This window comes from Medicago sativa, chromosome 6 (genome assembly GCF_051527215.1).
Source record: "Medicago sativa cultivar Bolivia chromosome 6, Bolivia_mono, whole genome shotgun sequence".
Classification (NCBI taxonomy): domain Eukaryota; kingdom Viridiplantae; phylum Streptophyta; class Magnoliopsida; order Fabales; family Fabaceae; genus Medicago; species Medicago sativa.
This window is the reverse complement of record NC_140754.1, coordinates 96,960,974-96,979,602: the sequence shown is the minus strand read 5'-3', so window position 1 is coordinate 96,979,602 and position 18,629 is coordinate 96,960,974. Positions and strand designations below refer to the sequence as shown.

General features: G+C 33.4%; 1 protein-coding gene and 1 pseudogene across 3 annotated transcripts; one reads left to right on the top strand and one right to left on the bottom strand.

Moving 5' to 3' along the window:
- Positions 1-2,257: 2,257 nt before the first annotated feature.
- LOC146918645 (putative LRR receptor-like serine/threonine-protein kinase At4g29180) lies at positions 2,258-16,151 on the top strand. Of its 3 annotated transcripts, XM_085720266.1 has the most exons (13): positions 9,437-9,474; positions 9,651-9,734; positions 10,682-11,713; positions 11,991-12,129; positions 12,238-12,309; positions 12,447-12,518; positions 12,611-12,691; positions 13,010-13,149; positions 13,270-13,493; positions 13,939-14,065; positions 14,182-14,244; positions 14,839-15,064; positions 15,605-16,151. In XM_085720266.1, the coding sequence occupies exons 1-13, from the start codon at positions 9,453-9,455 to the stop codon at positions 16,041-16,043; spliced, it is 2,721 nt and encodes a 906-aa protein (XP_085576392.1). In that variant the 5' UTR covers positions 9,437-9,452; the 3' UTR covers positions 16,044-16,151. The 3 variants fall into 3 exon arrangements, with proteins under 3 accessions (XP_085576394.1, XP_085576392.1, XP_085576393.1); XM_085720268.1 differs by lacking the exons at positions 9,437-9,474; positions 9,651-9,734; positions 10,682-11,713 and adding exons at positions 2,258-2,428; positions 3,391-4,422; XM_085720267.1 differs by lacking the exon at positions 9,437-9,474 and having other exon boundaries at positions 9,521-9,734.
- A 46-nt stretch (positions 16,152-16,197) lies between these two features.
- LOC146918644 (NAP1-related protein 1-like) lies at positions 16,198-17,458 on the bottom strand (annotated as a pseudogene).
- Between the last annotated feature and the right edge of the window lie 1,171 nt (positions 17,459-18,629).

The following is an 18,629-nucleotide window of genomic DNA, read 5'->3' as shown; positions in this document are numbered from 1 at the left end:
TCGAAAAAAAACTAACGTAATTATATACAATTAAATGTCCTTAGAAAAATTTAAAATGAAATTTAACAGTAAAAACGAATATTTTTAAAATAAAAAAAAATCTTTCATTTGTGAGCATTTAAAACATAGATATTTTATTTAAAACTATAGGGGTAGAATTGGTTTTTAGAGAAAATAGCAAGGGTAAAGATGGAAGAAATATAAGCTCAAACGCTACTTGAAATAGCTTCTGAAAAATAGTTTATAAGCTCGTGAAATAAGCTATAAGCTCGTGGTAAAAGACCATTACCAAATAGAGCTTTTTTTGTCAAACGAGCTTATAAGCTATAAGCTATTTTAGTGGGCTTACCAAACAGACCCTAACTATTTGTTTACACGATAGTGATATTCTTTGGTTCTCTTTTCATCTTCGGATTTCTAAATGGTTTCAACTTAATCCATTTGTGATTAAATAATAGCTTTAGGTACTTTGTTTTTTTGTCGAGAAGCTCTAGGTACTATTTTAAACTCACTTTTTTCTTTTTCTTGTTGAGAAACCAATCTCGACCAACTTGATTATAAACAAATGAATTCTACGTAATATAAAGGTCCCATTAATTTATTATGTTCAATTACCATGGTTGGTGGCTTAGTCCGTTCACCGTGCAAGGTATAGGCTAATAGTTATTTCTTTTCTTGTTTTTTACTTGTACAATTTCATCTTTTAAATACTATTTCGACTTTGTTGTCTTTCCTCAGCACACCTTGTGCTAGGAAGACACTTTGATTTGGTAATATATTCTATTTTAGCTTCTTAAAAAAAAATCCAGTAGTTTTATACAGGGCCGTATCTGAGGCAGGGCGAAGAGGGCGACCGTCCTAGGCCCCAAAATATAAACACGAAAATTGGGCCCCAAATTTTTATTTTAGGGGTTTATTAGGCCATATATATATATATATATATATATATATATATATATATATATATATATATATATATATTAGTTATGACCCAAATTTTACGTTTGTCCTAGGCCACAAAAATCTCAGAAACGGCCCTGGTTTTATGTAATCTTTAATAATTTCATTTTCATCATCGTTAATGCTATCTATTTATTCGCTAATTAATATTTAAAATCATAATGCACAATCCATGACATACACTAGAGCCACTTCAGCTAGTATTTTAGTATCATTTTATTCATGGACAAATAATTGAAGCCTTTTTCGTGTTTGGCTTCTTATACTTTGTCTTCACATTTAATTTAATGAAATCAAACCATTGTTTCAAACTTCGAATCACCTTTGTGTACCACACGTTAAACATTTTCCTTCTTATATTTGTAAAACCATTTCTTCTTCTTTTTGGTTGTAACAAAAAAGAAAATTATTTTTTTTGAGAAAAAAAAAGATATATTACGAGTTGTTTTACAAAATTGTCCTTAATAAATGTTATGAGAAAAATAATTTTTTTTGGATAAAATAACTGTTAAAAAAGGTTTAAGAAAAATAAATTAAAGAATTGAAAGAAGAGAGAAATAAATAGTTAAGAGTATAATTGAAATAGTAACACTAATGTCTCATTGTATTGGAAAACGACTTATAATTTGAGGCAATTTTTTTCTCAAAGCAACTAATAATTTGGGACGGAAGGAGTATTTAGTTATTAAAAATTTTCAAATGATTAAAATGTAGCAATAGTAAATTTTTTAGGGAAATGTTAAAAAGTGCATCTAGGACATTGGTTAAGAGGATAAATACAAATATTGCATTGGAAAACATTGAAAAGTGATTAATTTGACTTTTTGAAAGTTAAAATATTACTCCATCAATTTCTAAATATAAGCAAATTTGACTTTTTAGGTTCATTCAATTAATGATGTATTTGATCCATAATATGAACCACACACATCATTAATTGAATGAACCTAAAAAATCAAATTTACTTATATTAAAAACGGAAGGAGTACTACTATTTTTAGTTTTTTTAACAAGTGTCGTTAAAGAACTTAACAAATGTTCTTAAAACATTTTTGTTAGCATAATCTAATCTTTTTAAGTAAGATCCTTATCATTTATTGTGGTCGTACCTGACACTAAATTCACAACAAAAAGGATATCCATAGTTTTTATGACATAATAACTCATTTGACTATTCCCCTAAAAACACTCATTTGACTATTGACTAAAAGACCAACCGCACCCAAACATGTTGATTGTGTACATGCACTTAGAAATCCTTCAATTATTAAATTACTTTCATAGTGCTCGGTAGGTTGTTTCTTCTTCCCTAAAAAAATGGTAGGTTGTTTCTTCCCTAACATCATTATAGAATTTCACAAGGCTCCTCTTATTCTTGGTCCAGTGATGACAAATTCAATTGGATTCATTCTGCTTCTCGTTTTTTGGTTTGGTGTTACAGTTTTAGTTCATGCACAACAACAAACAGGTTAGCATTTTCCATCAGCTTCTACAAGAGAATCTTTAATTATTTTCTACATTATTTATTCATGATTATGATGATATAGGAGTATTTTCTTTAAGTTCATATTTGTTTTGACGGTGTTTTAGATAAAATCATGGAGTCACTCTGATTTTACCAAAAGTCACGGTTTTATGCTTCAAAAAAATTTGTTGACATCATGATTTTGTCAACCTCATCGTAATTTAAAACATAGACATATGCAACGTTTAATATCATGGAATCTTGTAAAGAGTACTCTAACCGTCTCACAATAGGTGTCACTTTTGAGTTTTACACGATTATTAAGTAAATTATCAGTAGTGTTGATTTTAATGCTAAAATATACATCATTTATTAAAACACCCTTATTAATTATAGTTAGTAAATGATTAGTTAGATTATTGAAATGTAATAAATAAGGATATGTTAATGGAAAATAATAATAAACGTTGTATTTGTATTATAAAATGGACAAATAATTTGAGTCAAAGAAAAATAGTAAAGAGGACACCTATTATAAGATGGAGGGAGTAATTTTTTAGTATCATGGTTTCAAGCAATTCTTATCTCAGTTTTACTTATGATACTCTTTTGGGTAAATAGCTTGATTAATATCAAATCTCATAAATTTATCTGGGCAATGCTTATCCATAAGTTGTTTTAAAAAATTTATTGAAAAAGAGGAAAACAACTACGATTTAGCACCGACACTTCAAATTGAAAGTGTCTACAATGTCCAACACGTGTTTAGCAGCACCCACGTAACACCAACATGACACCGACACATGTGATTACATTCAAACTTTTTCATTTTTCAAAATTATTATCGACCCATGTAATCGATTTGTATGTCATGTTTGATGTCTATGTCTGTGTTGATGCTTCATACTTTTATGTGGTAACATTCAATCATTTTCATTTCTCAATATAATTTGCTTTCTATTCAGGCTTCATAAGCATTGATTGTGGTGGTCCAGAAAATTTTGAGTACACAGATGAGGACACTAAAATAAAATACGTCACAGATGGATCTTTCATACAAACAGGACTTAACAAAAACATTTCTTCTGACTATGCATACCCAAAAAATCCTAATCTACCATATCCACTCTCAGATCTCAGAAGTTTTCCTCATGGAAACCGGAACTGTTACCGATTAATTGCCGGAACAAAAGGCAGTTTACATTTAATAAGAGCTTCTTTCTTGTATGGAAACTATGACGGCAAAAACAAACTGCCTGAATTTGATCTCTATGTTGGTGTAAATTTCTGGTCATCAGTGAAATTTAAGAATGCTTCAGAACAAGTTGCATTGGAAATAATTAGCATGGCAACATCAGAAGAAACAAATGTTTGCCTTGTGAATAAAGGAAAAGGAATTCCTTTTATCTCAGCATTGGAACTTAGACCACTTGATAACTCTATTTATAAAACTGAGTTTGGTGATTCTGCTTCATTGTTACTTTTCAAAAGATGGGACATTGGTTCATTTAATGGAAGTGGTAGATATCAAGACGATGTTTACGATAGAATTTGGTTACCGCTGAATTCCTCGTCATGGAAATCTATAAGCACTTCTTCAAAAATTGATGTTAGTGGAGATGGCTATAAACCACCATTTGAAGTTATTAGGAATGCTGCTACACCAAGGAATGAGAATGATAGTTTGGAATTTTCTTGGATTTCAGACGATCCAAATTTGAAATTCAATGTCTACTTGTACTTTGCAGAAGTGGAGAAACTTAACAAAACTCAATTGAGAGAATTCAACGTATCTTGGAATGGTTCTCCTTTGTTTAAATCAATAATACCAAGATACTTGCAAGCAATCACTGTGTTTAATTCGAAGTCGTTGGTCGCAAATGAACATCGAATTTCAATACGAAAAACCGAAGATTCAACGCTTCCACCTATACTTAATGCAGTGGAGATTTATGTAGTAAGACAGCTTGATGCACTTCCAACATCTGAAGAAGATGGTAAGACATGTTGTAACATCTAGAAGGAGCAACTCTTCTATGGACACAAACCTAAATGAAAAACATTTGGGCACACACAATCAGAAAAATTTAATAGAGAATTAAATTAGTCACATCATCTTTTACTTTTATCTTTTAATTTTTCTCATCCATGTGTGTGTACCTAAGTACTATTTATTTGTGTTTGTAACCAACCAAGACTTTCTCTCTAGAAAGATGTATGATACTAGAGTCCAAGATAAACTAAATAAATAGAATTGTGAGTCCCAAGCAGCAGCAGGAATAGCAAAATACGTATGATACTACGATGTATTTGTGTTTGTGACCAGGATAAGCAGCAGCAGCAGGATAAGCAGCAGCAGCACGAATCGTGAATTGTGTTTGTGACCAACTCAGACATTCTCTCTAGAAAGATGTATGATACTAGAGTCCAAGATACACCAAATACGTAAATGTAATCAAAGCGTACAACATAAAATAACTTCTAATCTATGACCATGACTGTGATCCGGTACTGAAAAAACTCTACATTGAATTGTTGACGAGTAGTTCAGACATACTTATCATTTTTAGATCTTTAATACACCAATTACATAAATACAATCAAAGTAGGGCCTAACTATCATTTATATGTAGGGCCTAACTGTCATTCATATGCAATTACTTATCTATAACTTGCCATGATGTTGCGTTTGATGTAAATAAATTATAAGATTTACTTTTCCCACTCTATGGCCTTCTCCCGCGCCCTATGCAAATTACCAACATGCCCTCCGGATTATATAATCCGGAACATCTATGCGTATTCCAGATTATGTAATCCGGACAATTGCGACGTATAAAAGGAACTTCACCCCCCATTTTTACAGTTTTACAGTTTCACTTTCAAAACTCTCTTTCTCTCTCTACATTATCCCAAAATCTGTAAACCACATATCTACACCAAATTTGGAGTTTTCTTGCTTAAGAGGACCACATTTCAACCCTTTTCAAACATCATGGAAGGTAAGTTCGATTTCTGTACACATGCATGGTTAATTAATTTGATTTTTTTTGGAATTCTGGTCGGGTGCTATCCGGATTTCGTTTTCCGGAACTGATTGTTGCTGTTTGGATTTTGAAATCCGGACAAACCCAGAATGCTTTTTTTGCTTCTGTTTTGTGCTGTTTGATTGTGATGTTTGATTACCCTAATTTGAATGTTACAAAAGGTTCAACATCTAATACCCAACGCGTAAGGGAGGCAGGGCATGCTTCCCATAGGAGAGAGCGTTCTCGACGGCTGCAGGAGGAAGGTGGTGTTCCTCCGAGGCGTCGGGGTGGTAGAGGACGCCGTACTGATGTAGAGCCTGATGTCGAGCATCAGCCGGAGCAGCAACAATATATGGACATGGAGCAGGAGCAGGCTGATGTGGAATTGCAGAATATGGAGGAGCAGGAGCTGCAGGGTATGGACGAGGAAATGGAAGATGCCGAGCCACAACGAAGGCGAAAGAAGAAGGTGGTGGACCCTGAGCAGATGGATACATCGAGTGGTTTTACTAGGTGTCTCATCCACGCATGATTCTTCCACACATGCCGGTACCAGTGCCGAGGCCACCAGTGCGTGAGCTCCTTAATGCGCGAGCTGCTCAAGATGATGACTTGCGTGCTTACAGCTTAGCGGAATGATGACCCGCATCAAAGACCACATCTATGCTGTGATGAGAAGCGGTTTGGAGCCGAAAGAGACTGAGGAATGGCAGCATTTGGAGGATGCGTTGAGAGAGGTGCATGATAGGAAAGTTTACCGTCGTTGGGGAGCTACTGAGGGTGGCAGGGATGCCAGAGGTGGCAGAGGTGGTGGCAGGGGTGGTGGCAGAGGTGGCGGTGGTACGGGTGTAGTTATTAGGGGCTGATAGTATTGTATTTTATGTTTATGTTTGAACATTTTGAATGCTTTTGAATTATGTAAAACTTGGATAATTTTTAATGTTATGTAATCATGGATAATTTTTAATATTATTTGATTAATGTTTTGTTCGAAAATTATGTTGTGTTGATGATTTTAATGTTATAAGTTGGATTTACTGTTAGAACATGTCACTGACATGATATGTCTGTTTGGAAGCAAGCAAAATGCGCCAAAACAGAGGCTCAGCCAAAACAGATGGCTTCTGCCTCTGTACTGATGCAATCCGGATTATATAATTCGGACAGGTTTAGAATATTCCGGATTATATAATCCGGTCCTCTCAAAAAAGATTATATAATCCGGAACCATCGTTCACCACCCCCTTTTGTTGACTTTCAACGGGGTGATTTACACGTTTCATATTATATAATCCGGAATAATCTAACTCTTTCGGATTATATAATCCGAAACAATATTTTCATAATTGGCATCATCATCCATCAAGGTGGATGAAGTGCCAAAATACACGAATAAATCCGGAATTAATATTCCAGAGTAGGTTCGGATTATATAATCCGGACTAGGGGTATTTTAAAAAAAAAATAGGGCGCGCGAGGATAGTGATAGGGTGGGAAAAGTAATACTCATAAATTATCTCAACACATGTAGGGCCAAATTGTCATTCATATGCAGGCACTCAAACGTGTTCTGATGTCTCAAACATACATTGGCAAATGGGTTACATTTGACTCGCACAAAAATAGTAGTTTAATTGCCTTTTGCGAGGCAGACTGGGGAGGTGACACAAATGATAGAAAATTTATAGGAGTTTACATTGTCTTTCTTAGTCCCAATTCCATATCATGGTCATGCAAGAAACAATCTACAGTTGCACGCTATCAACTGAGGGTGAGTATCATGCCATTGGCTCCACCACTACAAATTTTTTTTTGGTTGAAACAACTCTTACTAGAACTTGACATTCACACATCAAAACTGCCAATCATATATTTTTTTTAATAATATTGGTGCAAATTATTTGTGAGCGAATCCTATTTTCCATATGCATATGAACAACCTAGCTATCGACTACCATTTTGTCTATGATTTTGTTGCTAAAAACGAACTTCAAGTCTCCCATGCACCATTGAGTCACCAGCTTGTGGATTTGCTTATCAAGCCACTCTCATGATCCCGTCGTCAATTCCTAACCGACAAGATTGAGTCGTCGACCCCTTCCCCGTCTTGCCATAGGGGTGTTTGCGATGCAGTTTAATTCAGTTTTGAGGATAAAAAATTTCATAACTACAAGATGAAAAAACATGTGGGTTGATTTGTTTCGATTGGTTTTTAAAAAGAAAACCAAACCAAAACAAACCAATACAGGTTGAATTGGTTTGGATGATGCGGTTTTTCGCGAGACAAAAAATAATATTAGTGTTAATGTCTCAGTACACATGCACTGTTCCAATAAACTTGTAATTCAACAACAACAAAAAAATCCAAATTGCGTTTCTTAGACTTGTAACTCTATTTGATAGAGGGTACAAGCTAAGAACATTGGATGTTTTAATATTGAATGGTTAATTCTGACTTTTTACCGGATGCATCCGTTTAAAGCTTCAGAAAATTGATGCCATGTTGAAATAATAACAACCAAATAATTTTATCGTGGAGGGAAAACAAGAACTAGGTCATACATGAATAGCCCCTAAAAAAAGTCATATATGAATAAATTAACATAAATGAATGGTAAGTCATAATGGTGAGATAATTCATCACCAAACTTTTACTTTGTACTCCTTGAGGGACAAGAAAAGAAAATATAACTTTAATGGTTTCAACTCTATATCCATTTGTGATTAAATAATAGCTCTAGGTACCTATTTTTGGTCAAGGAGCTCTAGCATCTAGGTACCATTCTAAACCCACTTTTTTTTAGGAACTATTCTAAACCCACTTGAATATAAACAAATGAATTCTACGTAATATAAAGGTCCCATTAATCCAGTTGTTTTACGTTATCTTTAATAATTTCATTTTCATCATCGTTAATGATACCTATTCATTCGCTAATTAAGATTTAAATCATAATTACGTGACATGGTGTGCAATGCATGACATAGACTAGAGCCACTCACCTAGTATTTTATCATTTTATACTTTGTCTTCATAGACAAATAATTGAAGCCTTTTTCGTATTTGGCTTCTTATAGTCTTCACATTTAATTTAATGAAATCAAACCCTTGTTTCAAACTTTGAAATCATCACCTTTGTACACCACATGTTTCTTATTTTTAATTTTCTGAGTTGGCGAGTCACTAATGATATTAAATATTTGAAGACTTCCAAGATACATTCCGTACAATTGTTTTCTTCATTTACTATTTTTAATAATTTAAAGGGTTAATAGGTCATTTTCATTTTCCTAGTAAATATTTGTTTGGATTCTGTCTTTGAAATTTGAAGATTTTTGGTTTTGTACCTTCATAAATTTTGACCGTACAAAATTGATGATATGGTATGAGTTAAACCGAAATTTGCTCAAATTAATAAGGGGTAAACAAAAATTTGCTCAAATTACAGGGGGTAAACCAGAATTTTCTCAAATTACAGGGAGCTAAATTTGTCATGAAAGTCCAAAACCAAACAATCTTCAAATAACAAGGACATAATCCCAAAAATAAAAATTTACAGGGAAAACCAGAAATAACCTATATTACAGGTGAGTAAAGCAGTAAAAACATTTCATTAAAAGATATTATTCCATTCTTATTATGTTTTTTTTTTCTATATTTTTCCCTAAGAAATAACATTCATTATTATATTAGCAAAAATAAAAACTCTATTATTTTCTCCTAAAAAAAACTTTTTTATTTTAAATGTTATTTGACGAGACTTTTAAATGAACAATATTTAGTTATTACAATGTTTTAAATGATTAAAATACAACAATATTAAATCTTTTGAGTAAGAATTTATCATCCATTACGATCATACCCGACTCTAAAATATCTCTTCACACCAAAAAGGATATCCATAGTTTTTATTACATAATAACTCATTTGACTATTCCTTGAGATGTTGCTTGCACTTAAAAAACATTGCAAATTACTTTCATAGTGCCATTTTTCTATGCGACAATTTGATGTGTTAGGTAGGTGGTTTTCCATCAAAACTGTATATTTGACTATTCTGCTTTTAGATTCTTGTTTTCATGAATTACTAGGTTGTTTCTTCTACCAAACAAAAATGTTTTCAGCATGCATATCAAGTTTGTAACGTTATAGGTTATTATAGAATTTCACAAGGTTCCTCTTATTCTTGGTCCAGTGATGACAAATTCAAGTGGATTCATTCTATTTCTTGTGTTATGTTTTGATGTTACAGTTTTAGTTCATGCACAGCAACAAACAGGTTAGTATTTTCAATTAGCTTCTGTATATTAGTTAGTCTTTATTTTTCTACAGCATTATTCATTCATAATCATGATGATATAGAATATTTTCTGGAAGTTCATATTTAATTTGGTGGTGAGTTCGATGAAATCATGATGAGTCATCCAGATTTTGGCAAAGCGTGCGAGTTTCAACAAAAAACGTGATTTTGTCAAGCTCACAGTGATTCCAAAAATTGACATATGCACTGTTTATTGAAGAAGATGAAAACACGTAGGATGTAGTAACACCAACACTTTAGATTGAAAACATGTTTGTTGTCGGACATGTGTCTGGTTTTCAACAGACCGACACCATGTCAAATGTCAATATCCAATACTGACAGACACACATGGTTACATTGAATCACTTTTATTTTCTCAAATTATTACCAACATCGACTTATCAGTGTACCATGCCTGATGTCTATGCTTGTGTTAGTGCTTCATAGGCTACTTACGCGTTACAAGTTGTTTTTAAAGATATCCAAACAATAGTACAAGTACTGTTTTCATGAGTTAAGGCTAAATTAACTCTTCAAAACACTCCCTTAATGTAAACCAATCATAAGTTTGTAGGATTGGCTAATCTAATAAACTTCTATAGGGAATGCTTATCCATAAGTTATTTTGTGAAATTTATTGAAAAATATGAAAATAGCTTCAATGTAGTACCGATATTTCAGATTGAAAGTGTGTCTGGTGTCCAACACGTGTCTGACATCAGCCGATACCAACATGACACTGACACTGACACATGTGGTTACATTTAATAATTTTCACTTTTCACTTTATTATAGGTGTGATTGACTTGTCAGTGTTGTCTGTCATGTATGGTGTCTATGTGTGTGTCAGTGCTTCATAGTACTAACATGCGGTTACATTCAATCATTTTCATTGCTGAATCTACTTTGTCATTCTGTTTTAGGCTTCATAAGCATTGATTGTGGTGGTCCAGCAAATTTTGAGTACACAGATGATGTAACTAAAATAAAATACGGCACAGATGGATCTTACATACAAACAGGACTTAACGGAAACATTTCTTCTGACTATGCATATCCAAAAAATCCTATTCTACCATTACCACTCTCAGATCTCAGAAGTTTTCCTAACGGAAACCGAAATTGTTACCGATTAATTGCCGGAAGAAAAGGCAGTTTACATTTAATAAGAGCTTCTTTCTTGTATGGAAACTACGATGGCCAAAACAAACTGCCTGAATTTGATCTCTATGTTGGTGTAAATTTCTGGTCAACGGTTAAATTTAAGAATGCTTCAGAAGAAGTTATGTTGGAAATAATCAGCATGGCAACATCAGAAGAAACAGATGTTTGTCTTGTGAATAAAGGAAAAGGAATTCCTTTCATCTCAGCATTGGAACTTAGACCAGTTGATAGTTCTATATATATAACCGAGTTCGGTGATTCTGCTTCATTGTTACTTTTCAAAAGATGGGACATTGGTTCAGTTAATGGAAGTGGTAGATATGAAGACGATGTTTACGATAGAATTTGGTTACCTTTGAATTCCTCTTCATGGAAATCTATAAGCACTTCTTTGAAAATTGATGTTAGTGGAGATGGCTATAAAGCACCATTTGAAGTTATTAGCAATGCTGCTACACCAAGGAATGTGAATGATAGTTTGGAATTTTCTTGGATTTCAGATGATCCAAATTTGAAGTTCAATGTTTACTTCTACTTTGCTGAATTTGAGAAACTTAACAAAACTCAGTCGAGAAAATTCACTGTAGATTGGAACGGTTCTCCTTTGATTAAATCAATAATACCAAAATACTTGCAATCAACTATCGTGTTTAATTCAAAGACGTTGGTTGCAAATGAACATCGAATTTCGATACGAAAAACTGAAGACTCAACGCTTCCACCTATTCTTAATGCAGTGGAGATTTATGTAGTAAGACAACATGATGCACTTCCAACATCTGAAGAAGATGGTAGGACATGTTTTCTCTGCTAAAATTTCGTATGCAATTACACTGCTTACCCTACTGAATAATTGTAGCACCGACGTTTTAGATTGATGGTGTGTCTGGTGCCTGATACAGGCCCATTTGGTACATTCAATCATTTCTATTTTTTAAAATATATCGGTGCCTGCGTTTTAGTGTACGTGTCGGTGCCTTTGGTACAGTATTACTTGCAAATGTTTTCACTTTGACTTTGACCGATTATATTATACCTTTAAGTGAATGGAATTATATTTAATCACAGCTGAAGCTATAAGGAGTGTAAAAGATAGTTATAGAGTTCAAAGAAATTGGGTTGGTGATCCATGTGAACCAAAGAACTACACTTGGGAGGGCATAAAATGCAACTCCAGCACTTCACTTCCTCCAAGAATTGTATCACTGTGAGTGTTCTAATATCCCTTTTCCTTTGTTGAATGAAGATGTGTTGTATCTCTTTAGATTATGAATTTGTATCATGATATTTATAAGGAAATATTTTCTTTTTATAGGAATCTGAGCAGAAGTAGTCTGAGTGGAACCATAGCTCCTGACATTGCCAGTTTGTCTTTCTTGGAAACTTTGTGAGTACATATCTAAAATATTTGGAGTACATATATTGTCATCAGGGCCGTTCTTAAGAAATTGGAGGTCCGGGTCTCATAATGAAAATAGGCCCTTAGTAAAATAAAATTAATATCGCAACATTATTTTGACTCAGGGATTTATGCAACAATAGCTTAACTGGATCAATACCTCAGTTTTTGGAAGAATTGAAATCCCTTAAATATTTGTAAGTATTTTTTATGATGGTCACGAACTATAGACATTTTATACAAGATAAATTGTTAATGGCTAATGCAAGATAAATCAAATTATCTGTAGGAATTTAAGGGGCAACCAACTTTCAGGTTTTGTCTCTACCACTCTCATAGAGAGATCAAGGAATGGATTACTTACTTTGAGGTATGACTTTCTGTAATAGAAGATCATGATATTCTTAATGCAAGTCAAGTTAGTTTTATGTGCTATAAAACATTAACACAAACATGGACATCAGACACGACACTGACACATTGACACCAGAAATAATTTGGAAGCATTTAACAATTGAATGTAACCACATGTGGCATTGTCACATCGGACAGTGCTATATAGTTAATTTATCTAGAGTTATGGAAAAGAAAGCCAAAGTGCAAGTAAAGCATATCAAGGTGTGTAGAAGTGTCATCAAACATTTTTATGTGTAAATATGACCAGACTATTGTTTTAACATTTTTATAGGGTGGATGATAAAAACCTTTCAAATGCAAGTAACAAAAACAAGGTAATTGTTCCTATTGTTGCATCAATATCATCCGTTTTAGTTCTATTGGTCATTGCCATTCTTTATTGGAAGCTTAGAAGAAGAAATGAACCATCAGGTAAGTCTTGCTTTTAGCCAAAATTAATTTTGTAGAATTAGTTCATTCAAAATCAATTTTTGTTAGCGTAGAACAAAAGATAGACACCCTTAAACTCATGGTATTTGTTTTTGATTTAAGAGGATGAGATGCATATGATCAACAAAGTAGTAGGAACAGTAGTATCAAAGAAGTTGCAATACACTTATGCTGAGGTGTTGGACATCACCAGCAACTTGGAAATGGTCATTGGAAGGGGAGGATTTGGAAGTGTTTACAGTGGTCAGATGAAAGATGGAAATAAAGTTGCAGTAAAAATGCTTTCTGCATCTTCAGCTCAAGGGCCAAAGGAATTTCAAACTGAGGTAATTAGTGTTGGACACACTATACATGCAATGATAACTCTAGTCAATATTAGAAGAGTTTAGTTATTTTGATACACAACTTGGACTGTAAATTCCGACAACAACTAGATGATTAACATGATGCAATTATGCGGTTAATGAATAAATGTGGTTGATGGATATCATGGACACAATTTGGATGGTTAATGGATATCATGTATATTTGAACATCTGAAAAATCATGGTTAATGACATTCAAATTTGTAGTTAATTATGATAAGTGGATGGATGATGAGTTTCAGCACCTTGTCGTCATTTTCATGAACTATCCACTGAACATAATCGCATATTTCAACTAAATCAACCATTCAAATTGTTGTCAAATTTATTGTCAAGTATTTGCGACAAAATATCATTCTTTTTATATCAGAAACATCAATATCAAACAATAGAAAATGTCTTGCAGGCTGAACTTTTGATGACAGTTCATCACAAAAATTTGGTATCCTTCATTGGCTATTGTGATGAAGGTGACAAGATGGCACTGATATATGAGTATATGGCTAATGGAAACCTAAAAGAAAATCTCTCAGGTAGGCCCTTCCATGATTTAGATCATTGTACTTAATTTACTTAGTGTATTCTTTTTGACATCTCTTAATATTTGATAAAAGAAAGCATATTTCAATGTGATTTAATATGATTGCAGAAAAAAGTTCACGTTGCTTGAGTTGGGAAAGAAGACTTCAAATAGCAATTGATGCTGCAGAGGGTCAGTATATCTCCATTTTTTTTAGGATTTTTCTACTTTTTTTATCGTAGAAAAAAGTTCGAGTAAACCACCAAATTAGTCCATGTCTCAAATTTGTCATTGACTCAATTAATATTTCAAAATAGTGTCTCTCTCTCTTTGTCAAAAGTTTCTCAATTAAGTCCCTCGTCATGTGACAAAAACATCGAGACAGTGATCGAATTGAGAATCTTTTGACAATATTTCAAAATAGTCGTTGTCTTTGTCGAAAGTTTCTCAATTAAGTGCCTCGTAATGTGATAAAAACAGAGAGACAGGGATCTAATTGAGAAACTATTGACAAAGACATGGAATATTTTGAAATATTAATAGAGTCAGGGACTAATTTGAGAGTGGCTTACAAAGACAGGAACCAAATTGGTGGTTTACTCAAAAAAGTTCACATTGCTCTGCAATCAAAGACGTACACACAATTGGCCCAACTTCGTTACCAAACAACGCGTGTTTCTCTGTTAGTGTGACTAATAACTAGTTGCATTATATATGCATGAATCTTTTTGTGCAACTATTGTAATTTTTAATGATGTTTTGATGAATGATGTGTTTGGATTGAAGGATTGGACTACCTGCACCATGGATGCAAGCCACCCATAATACACAGAGATGTAAAATCAGCCAACATTCTTCTAAATGAAGACTTAGAAGCTAAATTAGCAGATTTTGGACTCTCTAAGGTGTTTAAAAATAGTGATATCCAAAATGCAGATTCTACATTGATTCATGTTGATGTTAGTGGCGAAAAATCTGCAATCATGGGGACAATGGGATACCTTGATCCAGAGTGAGTCCTAATCCAATTGATTTGTTTTACATTCTGGCATGTCAGCATCACAATCACAAGAAACCAATTCAGTTCAAAAAGTTACATTTCAACTTATGGTAAAACTCGTTTTGGTTCAGCTTGAAAACAGTAAATCGATGAACTGAAACTTTATACCACCAGTTTGGTTCGGTTTAGGAAGAACCATTAATAGTTCTTTTTCTATTTTACCAGTATTGAACAATGAAGGAAATGAAGAAAAGAGAAGAAAGGAAGAGTCTAAATTGTCCTCATAGCAAAGTAGATAACTTGCAATGTAAGAAACAAGCTTAGAGGACAATTTAGACTTTTCCTTTCATCTCTTTTCTTCATTTCATTCATTGTTCAATAACCAGACTGTTAAAACGGTTTAGTTCAATTTTCTTCCAAAAACGAACCATAAGTCCTACACGTCGTAAGCTATTTTCATAAACATATCAGCACATGAAAACCATATAAAAATAGAGTTTCATCTTTTCATGGATTCGTCAAGTGAATCTAACTACATTGTCGTTTATACAGGTACTACAAATTACAGACATTGAATGAAAAAAGTGACATCTATAGCTATGGAATTGTTCTATTGGAATTAATCACAGGTCTCCCTGCAGTGATTAAAGGCAAGCCATCAAAACACATACTTGAGTTTGTAAGACCACGACTTAATAAGGACGACTTGAGTAAAGTTATCGATCCAAGACTCCAAGGAAAATTTGATGTAAATTCCGGACGGAAAGTTTTAGGATTAGCAATTGCATGTACTGCATCAACCTCAATTCAGAGACCAACAATGAGTGTTGTGTTAGCTGAGCTGAAACAATGTGTTCAACGGGAGTCTCATAGCGACAGGGACAGGGAAATATTCGTGCCACCAAGAAATATCTACAGTGAATTTTATAGTTCATCTGATGCATTTAACTCCGTAGATAGTGAATCTATGACATATCCTGTCGCTAGGTAATAGTGTACATTGAGACACTAAGAAGTATTCATTTCAATTTGTAAATCTTAATGAAACCATAAGATGATAAAGATACTTTACTATAAATTTATTTAATTTGATTAAAAATAATTCTCATGTTTAGAACTTTTGCAAGAAAATCAAATTGTACCTTTTACTCTCCACTATTGATATTCCTGCTCATCGTCGCTATAAACTTGATAACCTTATCTTCTTCATCTTCATTCTCATCTGCTTCCACAAGGTGCTTTAATGGATCAATACAAAATTTATTCTTAATAAGATCTGCAAGCTGATCACCATACTTCAATTTATTTTTCTCTTTTCTGCTATGAAACCAATTAAAGAAACTCAAATCATACGAACTCTGCTCATGTGCGCGCCCATCATTCCATTTCGGACGAGCTACGATGGGCATACTTTTTCCCTCTTTGCATTGAATAGTTGTAGCCTTAACCTCTTCTAGTTTTCCTTTATGGAAGGTAAGAGACTTAACAATGGATGGATTATGAAAATATAGATTGTCATTAAAGTTAAAGGTGATCGAATAGCCTGTACTCATCAAATATCTTTAACTTCAATAGACCTGAGGTACAGGTACTCATCAAATATCTCGCGATCCTTGCTGTTTAATTGCTTAGCAAGGATTGGATTGGACGTACAAGTATGGAACCAAATTTCGGAATAGATTTGAGAAGTTTCCCGTGCTCATCATACACGACTTTCATTTTCTCGCTGTATTTCTGCGCTGTTCGCAGAATTGTAGCTCTCGCATTCTTATCAATCTAAAATCATAATTATCAAATTTTTGTTAAGTTAAATAAAAATGATAAAACACTCTAAAAACACTCATCACATAACCCATAAACAAGAGTCAATATTTTTTTTTTTATTTTACGTGAGTTGGGTCTTAGGGTTCACCAAAATCAAAGAGAGTGGCTATCATTACACTTGATTACAAAAAAGGGATGCGCTAATATGTACCTTAAGAGAATTGTTTAAGGAATCTATTAAAGAAAATCGTGTTTTGAAAATACAAGTCACACAATTGGCATAGTCATAAATACATGATTTTCTTTGCAAAAGTTACTTCTTTTGTGGACACACACACACACACACATATATAAAAGGTGAATTTTATAGTTCATCTAATGCATTTAACTCCATAGAGAGTGAATCCATGACATATCATGTCCTTCTCATTGTGAAATGAATAATTCGTAAATATATCTCACTTTAACATAAGCTACATTATAACCTTGAAAGACCTCTAAAGTGTGTAGATAGTATGATCTTGATTGTCTGTTTAGAATATCTTCAAGTACAAAGCAAGGTGCATTCACATGACGACTGAAGTGGGCAAATGTTGTGGTTGAGAGCATGACCAATCTTCTCCAAGTCTGTCTCACTTGCATGGTAGCGGTAAATTAGTCAAACATGTAAATGAAATGGATGATGATCTGAGCAACCTCTTAGGAAATGTTTGTTCTTTGAAAAATTTGTCCAAATTTAAAATTTAAGTTGTTTTGTTACTTGAGGGCATGCAATAGTTTAAGTTTAGGGGTGTGATGACAAATCATTTTATGTTATTTTCAATATGTTTTTTTAGTCATTTTAATAGAAAATTGAGTCAATAAAGAGGAGTTTTAGAGAAGCTGCTCTTGGTTTAAGGGACATTTTATAATATTTTCATATCAAGTCATGTAATTGTATTTCTTCCCTAAACCAAACAATTCATAGGTGTTTTTGTTGTATTCTATTAAAAATCATGCAATTTTACAAAGACACCTCATGAAGAAGGGGAAGATATGAAATGAATATTCATGAGGTGTGCAAGAAATTACAAGTTCATGGAATTTCGTCCCAAGTCCTTAAACCAATTCGGAAGAAGAAAACATTAAAAAAGACGAAGAAAAGGCAAAAACATACTAGGAGCTGAGCCACAAGCCCCGGGTATTCCGCCATGCGTCCTAGGTGTGAAAAACATAGAACAAAATCTACGCTTCTAGCACTCACGTGTGGCGTGTGTCCCTACGCATGGGACACGTGCGAGGCCGAGAAAAACAACTGAATGTCTTTTTTTCTTTGCGGGTGTGGGGCAAACAACCCAATTTTTCAACCCAAACCCATCTGAAAAGTTGCCTATAAATACAAGAACTCTCATTAAAAAATTCTCATTCAAAACTTGACGGTTCAAGAGAATGCAAGCAGCATCAACAAAGTAGTTTTCCTCAAAATTTGTCTTTAGTTACCATGAGTAACTAAACACCTATTGATTAGAGTTCTAAGATAAACATCTATTTGTTTGTTGGATTTAATTATTTCTTTCAGTTATGTTTTAAGATCTATTTAATTTTTGTATGCAAAAGGCTCAACGCTTTCACAAATCCTTGGGAGTGTGACATACCTAGAAGATGAGATTGAACATAGAAATAGGCTGCAGAGATATTTCAGATCTAATTTATGAATGTTACATATAAACTTTATTCTTTTCCCTTAGTAAGATAAAGTTAAGCCTATCCATTTAATCTATAAGGGACAATTAAGGGTATGTGGCGAACTTTTAAAATTCATAGGCTCAATTAA